At 34.7% G+C, this 16716-nt stretch overlaps 1 protein-coding gene across 1 annotated transcript in view; it reads left to right on the top strand.

Annotated features, from left to right (window-relative positions):
• C17H8orf34 (chromosome 17 C8orf34 homolog) overlaps positions 1–12681 on the top strand; it is a 111534-nt gene extending 98853 nt beyond the window's left edge. Inside the window, 2 exon segments of the mRNA XM_059902059.1 lie at positions 3677–3849; positions 12256–12681. Coding sequence (XP_059758042.1) covers positions 3677–3849; positions 12256–12439 — 357 coding nt within the window. The 3' untranslated portion in view covers positions 12440–12681.
• The last annotated feature ends 4035 nt before the right edge of the window (positions 12682–16716 follow it).

Genomic DNA, 16716 nt, shown 5'->3' with positions numbered 1-16716 from the left:
ACTACTAATGCTTTTCTTATTATTTAAGCATACTTGTTTAAGAATCTGAACATTTAGGGACCTCTAGCCTTAGGAGGGCAAAGGAATATGTATTTATACATTTCTAAGGAATCATTAGGATTTACATTGTTTAGCACTGAAATTTTAAATGTTTTATTTATCCATGTACTTAAAATATTTTCCAAAACTTCTATTCAGTGTGAAGTTTTAAAATTTCTTTTGCCATGTACTGATGTTTGTGGAACTGCTTTCTTCACTGAAATCCTTTCATAAAGATTTATGGAGAGATTTTTACTTAGCTTAATCAAATATAAGTAATAGAACCAAAGAAAAATCTGCTATTTTGCTCTATTACAAGTTAATGGACTATATTCAAAATTTTTAGAGATATAACATTTTCATAAAGGAGTAAATATAAGAAAAGCTTTGTGCATTCTGAAAAATAAAAATAGTAGAGTCCCACTTTTCACCTGTAAAATATTCACTCCCTAACTCCTCTGACCCTATCTGCAGCTCTTTGTATTGCTTTGCTCATCAGCTATTTCTCACTAAATTTCTGCTGCCAGCTGGAGTTAAACAGGCTGCATATCAAACTATTTATCCTTCTCTCTGTGCTCTACTTTCCAATAGCAGTGACATCTATCATTTAATTTCCCAGTAATCAACCAAAAAGTTATTTCTGATTCTCTGCAGTTCTCAACTTTATGATCATTCTCAACTCTATGAGTATTCTCAATTCTAAATCCTGTTTCATTTTTTTCATTTATAATGCCTAAACTCACCCATTTCTGTTGTTACAGTGGTCAGTTTCTTTGTCCCAATTTTTATTAAGCCCAGTTCTGTCCCATTATGTAGAGATTGATAATACTAAATTAATTATCCAATCTTTTTAATATACTCTCTGTAAAATAAAACTTTATAGAATGAAAACCTGTACTGTCAATTCCCTGTTCTGTTACTCTGCCCATATTGACAACCAAGCATCTGTTCTTACCTAACTCACCCATTCCTGCTGTTCTGTACCATTTTTTCCCAGTTACCTCACATATTTAGAAGTAGTTTAAATACAGCCCACGTCCTTAAGTAATTGTGTCTAGCATATGTACAGAATTGTGTGGTTTAACTATGCTTCTTACTATTTCATTTGATACAGTAGGTTTTATAATTTGTATCATGACCATTTTACAGTTGGAGAAAACAAAATTCAGAGAATAATTAACATTTCAAAGTCACACAGGCCAAAACTGATTCTGAAGCTGTAAATATGTTTATAGATTTTTTTTTTCTAGAACATGTCTTTTCCTTAATCTGCTCTTAAATGCAAATATAGGTTTAAAATTTAACACTATTGCTGTTAATTTTAATTCTTGTGCTTCAAATGATACTAAATTGTGGCAGATGAATATGCCTTTCGAGTAATTGCAAAACATTAATTTGATTGCATGATTTCATAGCTGCAAGCTTTGATTTCCTGGCTTTGGGAATATAAATACAGAAGGATTTCATATTAGATGCTACATTATACAAACACTAAAATTTATCTGCTACATTTTCATGTAGGCTGGGGAATCAATATTAAGATATCCAACTACTTTCTGTCACTTTTAATCACTTGGATAAATGTTCATCAAATATGTCTTAGTCATATTTCACATGTTGCTTTTGGTGTGTATTTGTATATTAATGCTACATTGTATATATTATAATATTGTATTTGTATAATATTTGGGGGAATTGTAAAGATTCAGAAAATCAGATCTAAATTTTTAAGGAATTGTTCAAGACTCTTGTAATATTACAAATTAAAAGCCTGTGTTTCTCAGATCAAGATGTTTTAAAAATACATTTTTTCTCATTTTAAGACAAGTACATATTTCTCATAGAATATTGAAAAGACATGGAAATGCCAAAAGAAGAATTAAAATTACCTGCAGTCCCTCCATTCAGATAAAACCATTAAATTTTGGTGTTACCATTGTTTTTCCCAATAAATCAAGCAGTATCTGGCACATAGTAGGTCATAATAAATATAAAAGAATGAATAAATGAATGGATTAGTCTATGAATGCTGGATTGATGGATTATAGTATAAACCCTGACAGTTTTTGTTTGTTTGTTTGTTTTTTATTTTTAAAATGCAAGTGCCTGACTTAAGCTTTGATTGCTGAGGCATCCACTTCAAAGATGACTATCTCTGATAAACTACTGCAGAGATCCAGGTCACTTCCCCATACTGTGGCACCTTTGTTTTAGAGTTCTTAATTGATTTTAATAACTGACGATTTATTTTTTTCAACTGGCCACTTTTTTTTTTTCTCTTCCTGCTTTAAATTTCCACTCTCTTTTAAAATCATGAATAAAGAGTGAGCCCAAGAAACCCTTAGTCCCCACCTTTCACCCCAGTAAAAGCAGAAACCCAGGCCTGTGCTTGCTCTCTTTCTCTCTCTCTCCCCCTGAACCTCACTGTGTGATGCCAGGTGTAGTGTGTAATTTCCAGGTTCTATAAGTAATAAACCTTTACTTTTTCAAGTTTCCTAGTGGTTATTACCGAAGGGTGTCTTGCATTCATATTAAGAACCACAAGGGCCGGTCTGATAACAACATTGGCTATTGGTAGGCTGAGACTGGCACATGGATATACACCCATATGAATTTTTTAAACAAAAATTAGATCATACAATACGTATTGCTTTTTAATCTGCTTTTTTGCCATGTACCGAGATACCCGTAGCAGTTGCACGTGTTCAGTATTCGTTTTAAATTATTAAATGATTTAAATATTTAAAATACCATTTTTTTTTTTTTTTTTTTAATTTATTTATTTATTTATTTATTTATTTTTGGCTGTATTGGATCTTCGTTTCTGTGCAAGGGCTTTCTCTAGTTGTGGCAAGCGGGGGCCACTCTTCATCGCTGTGCGCGGGCCTCTCACTGTCACGGCCTCTCTTGTTGCGGAGCACAGGCTTCAGACGCGCAGGCTCAGTAGTTGTGGCTCACGGGCTTAGTTGCTCCGTGGCATGTGGGATCTTCCCAGACCAGGGCTCGAACCCATGTCCCCTGCATTGGCAGGCAGATTCTCAACCACTGCGCCACCAGGGAAGCCCTTAAAATACCATTTTAAGAGCCCCATCACATCCAAGTCTATGCAAAGAGTTGAGCATTTTTTTGAATTGTCATAGCATGCCCATCATCGATAGTGCTCTGCTTCCAACCTCTACTGGATTTCTAGAAGTCCAGAATGCTTTGCAATTGGAGGCAATGCATCCTTCCAGCCCTGTCTCTTCTTGACTCTGTTTCCTGACTCCACCTCAGTTTCCTCCATACTTGAGAAGTTATGTATCATTTTCTAGCAGCACCAAAAGCTCTTTCGCCGTGTGGGCCTTCGCGCACACTCCTTCCTCTGTCACAGATGCTAATCCTGCTCCTCCAGCCTGAGAACAAACATGCAGCTGTCCAAACCAGAGATTTCATTTCTGGATCCTTTATCACAGCGGCCTTCACGAGTCAGCACAAATCCTATAGAGTAAGTCATCTAGTAGAGATGGAGAGGACTGAAATTTTAAGTCAATTCAGAAAGAAAAAAAGGAACATTTTGATCTACACAAGCTTATTTCCCTGTTGTCCTATTAATGGGAATATGTAATCTAAGGCACAGAAATTCTTTTCTTCTCTTCAGGAAATAGTGGCGTTTAACTCTTCGCTTCTGAGACCCCGCGTAATTGGAGAGTGGATTGGCCGAGAAGAGAATGATGCTGATCCGCTGGCCGCTGAGATGCTACAGCCCCCAGTGCCAAGAAGTAAAAATGAACAATGGGACAAGGAAGATAACAGCTCTAGCCCCGCAGGGAGGTGAGATGAGATGGCTTCTGAGATTCTGAATATTTTAATCATCTAAGGCAAAGGGGAAATCAAGTGCACGATTTTGATGAAATAACTCGGCGATTTTATATAGAAAATTATGTTACATATAAGATAAAAATTTCTTTCTCTGTTTTAAAATTAGAGTTTTATTAGATTTGCTTTTATTATAGATTTGGTTTTGATTTTTTTTTTTCTTTACATCTAAGAAGAGTATCATCTCTTTGTTACTAAAACCAAATAGAAAAATAATTTCAGGACATAAACTGTCAGTTGAGACCTACTATAATATTGGACGGGGCCTACTATATTATTGGGCTGACTGTTAAGATTGGAGAGGGAGGACTTCTGATGTACCATAAAGATCTAGTTATTCAACAAGAAGAAAACTATTAAATGTATGATAGACTACACAAGGTGGAGTTAGATGGAATATAGAGAGAAACTTTTAGTTTAGAGTTGATAACTATGATTGAATATAATTATTACATTCTCTGTGTTTAATTTTTGAAATTATTCTTGAAACTATTGTGATTTGTGAATTTGAAAGTCCCTAATTCATTTTACTCAGCCCTATGATGCTCAAAATGGTGTCAGAAGATTTGCCTTAAGTTTCCATATTCTGGTAGAAGTGGGGTAATTTTGAAAAGTCTAGATCATATTTTTTAGAAAAAGTATCAGTATATTCAGTGTAGCCATTTCTTGTAATACTAACTGCAGTGAGTAAAATTCAAAACAAAAATGAAAACTTCTACAAGGAAGTTGGAGTGAAAAAGCATTATCGAGGCATGGCTTACACGATATTGAGAAAAAATACTCATGAATTAAAATGTGACAGGAGCTTAAACTTTCTGTGAGTGTTACTAGCTGCCCACCACAGAAGAGTTTTTCCTATACACAGCATAGCCACAGTAACTTTGTATTTCCTACATTAAATTTAGCAGCAACCAATAACTATTCTTTCTCAAGGAGAAAATTGTATTTTCTACAATGTAATAGCTTTCAGGGTTTTTAATACTGTGACTTATCACTTGGCTGGAGGGAAGGAAATTCAGAATACTCGTTAATGTGCTTCAGGCATACAGAAAATTGATTCTATTTCCATGAGAAATAACCTTTAAATTATTTAAATAGTTGAAGTGTACTGTATAAGGAGAAGAAAAGCATTTCTAAAAATCCATTTACCTTCTTTTGTGAAATGTCAGATCAATTTTACCTGTCAATGAGGGTAATTTTATTTCTAACACTAGACTTATGAAACCCACTAGACCTTTATCTTTATTCATTGCTAGATCTTTAGTTCTTAAATATAAAATAGAGAAATTTTGACTTTCATTTTGCTTTCATTTAGTCATAATAATAAATAGGAGCTATTTATTGCAAATGTTAGTGCTTCTGTTTTCTTCCTGGCTTCAGTGAGCTCTTATTCCCTCTTGAATATCCAATAAAGGAGAATCTTTCCTGCAATCCTGGTCAAATCCATTACCCAGAAAACTTAATCCATGAAGATCTCACTCAAATATTTGTTTTGAAAAGTTGTTTTAAGTTTTATTTTTCTCTATCTTTAAATTATGAGTTGATATATTGCCTATGAAATGAAGAAAGTGGTGAAATCCTGCCCAGATGCCCCATTAGAGAAAAAAAAAGAGTGCATGCTTTCTGAACTAAATTTAAAGAGTAGCAATAAAGTACAGGTTAGGAACTATATCCCATCCTCTAATATAAAACCAGGATTTCTGAATTTATACCAGGAACTCACATAGCATTAGATTTGATTTGAATGAATAAAAACAGATTGGGGAGCAATTTTTTAATGACTCTAGAGTCTATAACTAGAGTATTAGCTTTTGCCCTTAAATAGTAATGATCTTGTCATTTATAACTTAACAGTCTTAAACATTAACAGACTAAATGATATTCTAGACTCTTGAAAGAGAAGACTTAATTTTCAAGGACGACTTCTTCCGTTTTTCTCTCCCCTACTGGGCCTGGCGCATTGCCATTGTCAGTAGGCATCTGTTATGTGAGTGAAGGAGGCACATAGGAGGCCGTGAGTAGACATCTGATTAATAAAACTTTTTTATAAGAAGGGTTGTTTATAGTCTATCTTAACTTTTTATCTCTTTTCCTATTATGGATTTCCCTCTTGTTAATTGCTCAAGTCTTATTTGAATGGCTGTTACTACAACACTCCATCTTTAGTACATAACCAACTTTCCCGTTCATTCAGAACAATACATACATGATTGGCTGGACTTTCACCATTAGATTAGAGAAGATTAAATAAATGGTGTAGTAAACTTTGAGATTCTTATGGGTAGACTTTGAGCCACGATTTTTTCCAGGAACTTTTTTTTTTTTAATGATATACCTTACCTGAACTTTTTCCTTAGGTCCTACAAATACAACATTGTGTGAAGAGGGTCAGCAACTTTAGTATACATAGCTGTCACCAGAAGGGTTAAGTGCTGGTTAAAACGAAGGCAATTATGAGGGCAATATGGAGAAACTAATAAAATAAGACAAGAGCTACTAACATGGAGTTCATGACCCCTACATGATCTCTGGAAGGACTCAAGAGATCTATGAGTCTCTTGAAATTATGTGCAAAATGTCCCATGTGTGCAAATGGACATTTTCCTGCCACATCTTTCTTAGATTCTCCAAGAGCTTCTAGATTAAGAGAGTTTAAGAAAGAAATTAAAGCATCTGAGCAAGAAAAGGAAGAAGGATTCATAAGGGAGAGGTGAATGTGTTAGGGAATGATTGCTGGCTTCCTGTGATCATCATGTACTACCAGTTGGCATCAATTGCCATGGTTTGTCTAGCCATTTAGTGGGAAAGCATATATATTCATTGTACATTTATAGTTATTGAAATAATCACACATTGATAATATAAATGTAAATAAAAATTGAGTTAATAAACCTATATACTTCTATTTTGAGCCATCTTAATTCGACTTTGCAATAGCTGATAATAGATTTCCTAAAATTACTTGCTAAATTATAATGTGAATTTTTAAATAGGCTTATCAAGCCTTGAAAGCCTAACGAAGCTCCTCTAAGCTGAACCATTTTATTAAAATAAGAAAAACATCAATAAATATTATAGATCTTGTGAATTGGCTTTGTTCATTAAGTGAGCATTGTTATTAGATGGTAAATAATTATGTTATTAGATGGTAAATAAAATGAATAGAAAATCTTACAACTTAGAAATATATATTAAATATTAAACGCTAAATTCACTTCCCATTAAGAAGTGTTCCTTTTCATTAAAGCTCATAATTGCTTCTGATATATCTGTTAACAAACCCTAGAAATGTTCCCCTCCTCTTAGAGCTCCTCTCTTGGCAGCAAGAGACAAACAATCAACAAGCAAATATACGAATTTATGACATAAATTCAAGTAGTGATAAGTGGTATGATGGAAAATAAACCAGAACAAGAAGGAAGAAAATGGATGGAGGGCACTCTTTAACATAAGAAGTCAAGAATAAAGAAGTAACCTTAATATTGTCTAAGTTTGGCTATTGTGGACATGTTAGAAAATATACAATACATGTGGCAGAGACTAAAACAGACTTGGTAATTTAGGAATATTCTCACATGCAAATTTTAAGCACAAAGAATATTGATTAATCAAAAATGATTTTGCTAAAGTAATCAAAGAACAGAAACCTTAAGAATATCTAAAACATACAGAAATTGGATCTTACGACTTACAAATTTATCTTTAAAACCAAAAGAAGTATTGATATGTAGCTAAATCATGTGTTTCAGAATATTGATGAGGTCATTTTAATATATTCAAAATTTGTTCTCATTTATTTAGGAATTCATTCATTTATTTATTTAGGAAATACATATACTAATTCAAATAATTATTTTATGAAACACATTGCTAGTCATCTTTGGACTCATAGACTCATAGATGGACTCTTATTATTAGACAGGCAACATTTTGGATTCAGTCAGTGTCTAGTTCTTATAGCCCAGCACTATCTTCATGACCAAACCATGTATTTTAATGAAAACACTTGCTTCAACCTTCATGAAATGGTCTTGGTCATTGTCAGCTGGTGAATGGGAGTTACAAATTTATTATCTACCATTTGTTTCTCATTATTCACATTCCAATCTGTTTTTCCTTCTTTTGTTTCACTACCAACCTTTCCATTTCCTTGGATTTTCACATCTCTCAAGTTGGAGGACTCAGATTATATCTACTTAAATTAATTCTTATTTTTTATTTAGTGTGTTAGAAAAAATGAGGTTCAAAAAGAAAGAGTGAATTTGTTAAATATTTATTGAGCATTAACACAAGGTGATGTGCTGGGTGCTGGGTGAGACCAATATGAAAACAAAAATCCTAGATTCAAAGTACTTTCTTTAAAGCGAGGAGCATGACAAGGACATGTGTCTTATTTCTGCAGCTCAGTGCCCACAATGCCTGGTACGTAGCAAACACTTAATAAATGTCTGCTAAATAAATTATAAAACATCACATTTAGACGTGAAGAAAAAAAGACAGAGCTCTTCTGCATAAATCAAAATGAAGCGATTAAGTGTGAAACTTTTTGTGATCTCTTCAACAACCTGGGCCTTAATAAAAGAGAACCCTTTAATTTCTGATTAGAGTCAAGAGAAAGGGCACAGATTTCTCTATTAGGTTGCGATGGTGAACTAAACAAGCTTAGGAGATAGTTCAAGAGAGGAATCATCCAGTTTTCCACCAAAGAGAGTACATGTGGCCAGATAAAATTAATACTTACCAACTTGTGTTCAGAGTCAGAGTGTGAAACAAAATGGAGCAAGGTCAGGCCCCCTGGAAGAGTGCGGCCAGGAGGAAGAGGGCAGATGGTAGATGGCAGGCCATCCAGTGGGAAGAAGTGGAGGGCATGGCCACTTTAAACTGTCCTTTTCCAGCTGATCCTGGTTTAGAACTTAACCTTTTAGACCAAAGCAAAATGGAGTCCTAGAGTGTATTGACACCAAATTGAAATGTAGCTGCTATTCCTTTTCATAAAGACACTTTTTTTTTTTTTTTTAAGAATTGGCTTTTTATTATTTTTTATTTTATTTATTTATTTTTGGCTGTGTTGGGTCTTCGTTGCTGTGAGCGGGGGCTACTCTTCATTGCAGTGTGCATGCTACTCATTGTGGTGGCTTCTCTTGTGGGTGTGCGGGCTTCTTGTTGCGGAGCACAGGCTCTAGGTGTGTGGGCTTCAGTAGTTGTGGCACGAGGGCTCAGTAGTTGTGGCTCACGGGCTCTAGAGCACAGGCTCAGTAGTTGTGGCACATGGGCCTAGTTGCTCTTTGGCATGTGGGATCTTCCCGGACCAAGGGTGAAACCCGTGTCCCCTGCATTGGCAGGCGGATTCTCAAGCACTGCACCACCAGGGAAGTCCCAAGATATTTTTTTATTTCCTTTCTCTGTTTGTTGGGATGTGGGATGTTACTGCTCAAGAAAAGACATGTAAATATCTAGGATGCTGCCCATTGTGTTCTTTGAATATATAGTGATATTAATTACCAATTAGTAGACTGCTGTATGTGCTTTACATGTCTTAACCCATTTCATCCTCTTGCGAACATTACTATTATCCCTATTTTAGGAATAAGGGAACTACGTCCCAGCATGGTTACATCACTGTCCCAAGATTGGATAGTTATTAAGTGACTGAGCCAGGCTATCTTGCTCCAAATTCCATGTGCTTCAATGCTTTGCTATACAGCCTTTCTTCAGGAAGGTATTCTAAGAATCCTGTTATTAAGATTCACGTTCAAAGTCTAAATAAGGGGACCCGGAAATCTAAGTGCTCTGAGAAAGACTGCAAACCCCACCTCTTCCCACCTACTCACCACTTGTGTGCATTAAGACCCCTACTTCCCAGTAGCAGGACCCTATTTTCTCTCTAATGATGCAGTTTTCACTTGTACAATCCACAGGAGAAGAGGGAGGTGTGAACCTTGCATCTCATTCCTGCTTACAGACCTCGCTGTCTCTCTTCTCCCTGAAATTATCACCAGTCCTGAGTCTCATGTTTTCACACTGTGGTAATCTTCCACCTCTTCTTGTATCAATAATTTACCGAATCCTATGTCATCTCCTTTTCCATGAATATTCAAGCATCTTTCTATAGCTATTTAGTGGGAAAGCATATATATTCATGACACATTTAGAGTTATTAAAATAATCACACGTTGATAATGTAAATGTAAAAAAAAAAAACCTAAGCTAAACATGAAACTACCGTATAACCTAGCATTTGTACTCTTGGGCATTTATCTCAGAGAAATGGGAACTTCCACACAAAAACATGTACATGAATGTTCATAGCAGCTGTATCTTAATAGCCAAGAAGCTTAAAACAGCCAGATGTCCTTCAATGGGTGAATGGTTAGATAAACTGGAGTATATCCATGCCATGGAACACTACACAGCAAAGAATAGGAATGGACTTCTGGTACACACAACAACATGAATGAATCTCCAGGGAATTATACTGCATGAAAAAAGCCAATCCTAAAAGATTATGTACTGTGTAGTTTCACTTATATAACATTTCTTGAAATCACAATATTATAGGAATGGGGCACAGACTGGTGGTTGCCAGGAATGAGGGAAGGGGAAGGAGAGTTATAGAGGGAGGTGGGAATGGTTAGAAAAGGACAACACGAGGAAACCTTGTAGTGTTTGAACTGGTCTGTACCTTGACTGTGGTGGTGGATACATGATACACAAACCCACAAAAATACTGAAATAGTCTAGAACTAAATACATAGAGAGGCACGCACAAAAGTGAGTCCAATTAAAATGGGAACCTGAATAAGATTGGAGAATTGTATCATTGTCAGTATCCTGGCCATGATATTGTGCTATAATTTTATAAGATGTTACCATTGAAGGACACTGTATAAATGGTGCACAGGATCGCTCTATTATTTCTTACAATTTCATGTAAATCTGTAATTGTTTCAAAGCAAAAAAATTCAAGTAGAAACATAAATAATCTGTTGGAAACCACCTTGAGATTTTTGACAGTCCTTCTCCCCCAACAATCTGTCAGCAAAGGGCGTTAGAGTCCCTTGATGATCCTTGCCTGAGCAGTCACTGTGTTGGTGGTTAAAGTGGTGGTTTTCTGATTCCATCATTCCTTGTGCATTTATTAAATAGCCTTAACTTGGGGGAAAGAACAAGCTTTCTCTGCACCCGTTTCCCTTGATCTTCTCTGTCATATCCAGCCTAACTCTGAGGTGAACAGTGAGGTGGAGCTGACTGATCTTTGCCCACTGATGACATACAATGCCATCTTGCCACTTCCAACCTTCTCTTAGACAGTGTTGAACCTGGCTCTTCTATTAAGACCGCTTGAAATGTTTTGATCCATGCCCTGAAACTTACCTAGTTGGTTTTTTTTTAAACCAAGTGCATGTAACCTCCTCTTGCTCATTTGCCTTCTCTCCTGGACCTTCTTTCTGAGCCCTTTTAGAAAGGGTTAATCTCTCCTTCCTGCTTGAGAGAGACCTCCTTTTCATCATGTCTTTTTCCTTCATGAGGTAACATTTGCCGTTTTCTTCCTTTGGGCAATTATATGGAAAGAAATCAGATTATAGGAAAGAGAAGAACTTTGGGACAATTTTTAAAACTATAAATGGTTGCCACGTGGACATGTAAGTTTTCCCGTCAGACACTGTCTTGGGAAGTTGGGGGAGACAGCCATGAAAGACTGGCTCCTTTATCCAAGGAAGTCTGGCTTTATCACAAGGAAACTCTTCCAAATTTGCAAAGACTCTTTTAGACTGGAGGGCACTGAAAGTCATTTAAATGCCAATTCTGGTTCCATCCCTCCTTCTACCCTGTCCTACCCCCAGACCTAGGCAACATGAGAGGACCAGTGAGGACATTTATTTTAATTATGTAAAATTAAAGTTTTCATTAAAAAAATTTTATTATAGTGTGTTAAAATAGTTATCCCATTACATGTGTTTTGCTTGACATGCATTCGTTTTGTAAATCAGGGAATTTTATATAATGATCTGAACTTCCTACCTCCTCTAAAAAATTAGAAAACCATTAACAGTGGGCTTTAATTCCCACATGGCAACAATTGTTAGGAGCCAATTAGCACCTCCTCCCTTAAATGGGGCAGGGGTTTGTCATATTCTTCAAGTATTCCAGTCTAGGAAATTGTTAATGAGGTACCGAAGGATGTCTTAGAAAGAAGACAGTCTGTATTTCCATTGTCCTTGGGGAAAATTTTACTAATATGTGCGTAGATTTGCAAAACAAAATAATTGAGTGAAAATTTGTTTGTAGATTTTCTTTAGTTACCACAGCTAATTGATGATGTTATCATCATTGAAAATTAACATTTAACTATTCCTTCAGCTTAAAGGTGGAGCCCAAGACTAAAGGATTAAAACAGCAGCAACAGCAGCATAAGAAACTTCTGGCAGCAATGCTCTCTCAAGATTCGTTTGAGTCTGTCCATAGCCCCACCCCATCGGTAACAGAAGAAGATATTGATGATGAAGATGATGCAATGGAATTGCTGGGTAATTTTAAAAATTAATAATTTCTCTTTTTCTTCTCTGGCATTGTAAAAGTGCGTAGTGGTTAAGAGATTTTTAAAGTCTTGAGTGGTTTTGTCTTAGGGGAAAGAAACCATTTAGCACACATTTGCATTAGACTTTCATGGAGTTGCATGCAAGAGTTAAGTTGAAATCACCTGAGCTTGTGAAGTATTTATTAGACTGTATTTTGTGCTTTGTATATGCAGCACTTACCTTCTGACTACTTAATCAAGATTTATTCTCTGTGCACTTGTGATACAAATTCAAGTTTGTCTGCTTTATTCTCCTATTATGATTGCCTTGATCACATCTTTTGTCTATAAAATGTATCCAGAGTACATATTTCAGCCCGCATTCCAAGATGTCTCCCTGTTGTTTCAAGGATGTTTTAGAAAAAGCAAGTTAAATTTAAAAGGGCAGATAGTAAATTAATGTTTTATGTCTTTCATAAATGACAGGAAAGTTGGCAGAGATTTCAGTGTTTTTATAGGCTCATTACTTTCATGAAAGTTTTATACATAGGAAATCTTTTATATCTTTTAATGAAGTAAATGTACATTTTTGTTTCATCAGAAATCTCTGCATAATAGTTTTTTTAAATTGAACTTCCTTTTGTAAAACCGTTTTTTCAAAAGAAGGAAATTATATTTTATTTCAGAGTGAATTATCCACATATAAAACATTGGGTTTTTAATTCAGTGATATTAGCTATTCTATTCTAAATAATTAGAACAATTTTCAAATACTTTGTAACAATATACTAGAAAGTGAATAAATAATAAAATCATTTGAATGCTTCAGAGATAAATTTAACATATAGAAAAAGGAGCCCCAGAAGTATACAGATTTTTTTTTAATTATTTTTTTTCTAAACTAGCTTCCTTGGTTTTAAGTGTTTATGGTACTAAAATACTATCATTATAATAAATGATATAGGTCTCCATGCATAGGCCTACAAGGTGTTATTAATTAATGGTGGCAGGTTCACTGATAATTTCTGATGTTATAATAACTGCATTCATTCCAGCATTGAGGAGGCTATGTCATGGCATTTTCACTTCATGCTGTCCATCTTTTTTTTTAAGAACTGTTAAATCTGGGTGTTTTTTAAGGAATCTCATCTCCCTGCCTCCAAATCAGTAATGTGGCAGATGTGTCAGATATGGTGGTGCTGCCTTCATCCAACTTCCATTCAGCGAACGTTTACTGAATGCTAGGCCCTAGACTTGGTCCTGGGGATGTAAAAATAAAATAATCATGGTTTCTGTTCACAGGAACTTTACATTCTAGTGTTCAAGATGAAAATGTAAATATCACTCTAATATTTTTTGCTACAGTTGCTAATTTGATTAAGCGCAGAGTTGTACATAGGAATAACATCTAATGCAGAAGTAGGGGCCGGTTATCAGGGAATGTTTCCTGGAGAGTCTGATTCCTCTGGTAAGTCCCAGAGGACAAGTAGATGTAGTTCAGCAGGCAGTGTGGTCATTACCCCTGCAGGTTTGCTGTTGTAAGGTTGGACTCTTGGCAGTTGTGCTTCATGACCCGTGCCTGTACATTGTTCCTCTGCTTCAGTAACAGTGAAGGGGGCAAGTCTGGAACCGTTAATGGATGTTGCCTATGTAACATCAGTGCTGGTGTGTTGGTACATTGACATTGGGTTTGCAGGTATCCTTCTGTCCCCCTCATTTCCTTTATACAACAGCTCATGGTCAGTTGATACCCACATGAAGGCGGTTATACTTTGTGTTGCAAAGAGAATCTTTTGAGGAAATCCAAGCATTCTCCAAATCACTTTGGGATTCCTAATAGCCTCAGGAATGTCTAGTCAGAGTGGAGGAACTCATAGAACTTAAGTGATATCAAGAGATTCTTTAAGGAGGCTCAGGTGTCCACTCAGTGCTGGCATCCCTAGATCTCAGCTCCTCTGTTCTGAGGTTTCTAGTCTCCCGAGATGAAGACCAAAGGATTGGGTTTTGGAGACTACCTAATGTGAGCAATTAACAGCTGGTCCTCACTGATTTTGTTTCATTTGACATTTTAGCCTCTGGTCTGAGCAAATTTGAGAATGAGAGATAGCTGGAGGTTTGGACTTTCGCCATGTGAGTCCGCATGTCAGCACAGGCAGCTGGTGGTGTACTAATGCTGGTCTATAGGTTGTGAGATTTCCCTGCAATAATATGGAATGTTCCAAGTCCACTGGGCTGTCCCCTAAAATAATGCCATATGCAACCCTCTTGCCTAGCTGTCTCAGTGAACAAAGGTCATATAACAGAAAATTCTATCCACAAATTGTTTTGCCCATAAAGTTCATCAATTAAAGTAAAATGTTATTTAGATATGAAATATATTTGTCTTTAAGGCCCTAATACTCCTACCCATTAATACTGTTCTATTATTTTAGAAATATATGTTTAAAATATAGACTCAGAGTGTTCTTCAAAAGTAGAGTATATAAGTTCATGACTTATAATGTTATGTATGCCTTTAACTAAGGTAATGAATGGCTCATGTCTTACATGAAATCAGACAGACATACATGAATATTTTCAGTTAATGCAGGAGCTAAGAATTTTTCAGTCATGATGTAGTAATGGATAAATATGTGAAGTATGGGCATGAAATAAAATGGTTATTAAGTTATTCAGTTTTAAAACCTGCATCTTCAACAGGCATGTATATCTCTATTATTATTCCATTGGATATCAAGTCCTACACTAATCAATTGATGCAATACTCCTAAATCAATTTAGAAACTATAAAGTATCTATCTTCCCAGTCCTTTTAATATTAGATTTACATCATTTCATTTATTATTAAAGAATTTTAAGATAATAGTTTTGAAACTCTGATTCCAGAGAAACGTAAGTGATTGTACATATGTGAGGAAAATACAAATGCTAAGTTCTTGAAAACATATTTGAAATCAAATTTTAGTACATGAAATAATTGTAAAATGCAACAGAGACATCTGGTATATAAAATAACTTTTTGAATCCACAACATTGTTTAGAATGAATTTGCAATAGCTTATATGTTTTAAGGGTTTAACTTGTCATTGTTACCTATACCAGGTATAACTGGTTGAAAATTTTATTTATTATGCATGGGAAGCAGTCTGTATGCTTTGTGCACTGATAAATAAGTAAAAAGTATAATTATTAGTTAATGTTAATATAACAAAGGATTATTCCTAAATAAAACTGGTTGATTTGAAGGGGAAAAAAACTTTTAGTTTAGTAGTAAAACTATTGACCCTTGTTTTGTTTGTTAAGGAATCTAGCGTTGGTAATACATACTGATTAACATTTAATTTTTCGCAGTTGTTTAATTGTATATTTGTGAGTTTCTTTTCTAAGTGTACTGGGAATGTGAAAATACTATAATACAACGTCTATGACTTTTAAGTAGATTAAATATTTTCTGTAATTGCTTTAAATACTACTTATAAATTCATAATACAAAAGTAGCTTAATATGGAATTAATATATACCAGAGAATAAAATTTCCAAATCTGTGGAATTTTAAGATATAACAATTTTAAGCACCTCTGAAATTGGTGTTTTAATTACAGAAGAAGTTGAATAAGATATCTGCCAATTCATCTCAAACTAAGTAGTTCTCAACTTCAAATATAAGATATTCTCAAATATTTTGGTAATTATGCTGGAAATTGATCACAATGAATAAAACTATGAAGAATCTGCACATTATTTTTAAAAGTTATTAAAGTCAATAATCTTTCAAAAGCAGAAAAACCAGTTACAATGGAGCAGTAAGAGATTTTTAAAAATCTCTATATATTTTACTCCATTAACTTTCACAGAAGATTTGAGGAACCTCATTAGTTTAAGAGATATTTCAGCTTGTAAATGTGAGTCCATTTTCATTATATTACATGGACTTTTCATTTTATTTTTGATGAAATGCTGATTACAATTATGTGTTTGATTTTTCTCTATATAATTTATACTCATTTTAAAATGTCATCAGAATTATTTGAAAGCTACTTTTCTTACACATTTTAGTATATTACTTTAAAAAGTTTTTTTTAGATTTTCTCAGAATTGATGATGAGACAAATATCTAAAAATCACATTCCAGAGATGCTAAAGAAGAAAAATAGCATTAGTCATGCTTTATACTACCTGGTCTTAGCTTTTTTCTAATCATATAAAAATTAAAACTGTGTTGGCAAAAACAAACAAGGTGATTACAGATATATTTTATTTATTTTAAATCTAATAATCTAGAACAAGTATAATTATACTGGTAT

This window comes from Balaenoptera ricei, chromosome 17 (assembly GCF_028023285.1).
Source record: "Balaenoptera ricei isolate mBalRic1 chromosome 17, mBalRic1.hap2, whole genome shotgun sequence".
NCBI classification, from domain to species: Eukaryota; Metazoa; Chordata; class Mammalia; order Artiodactyla; family Balaenopteridae; genus Balaenoptera; species Balaenoptera ricei.
The sequence above is the reverse complement of the archived record's forward strand: the minus strand, read 5'-3'. Positions and strand labels throughout refer to the sequence as shown.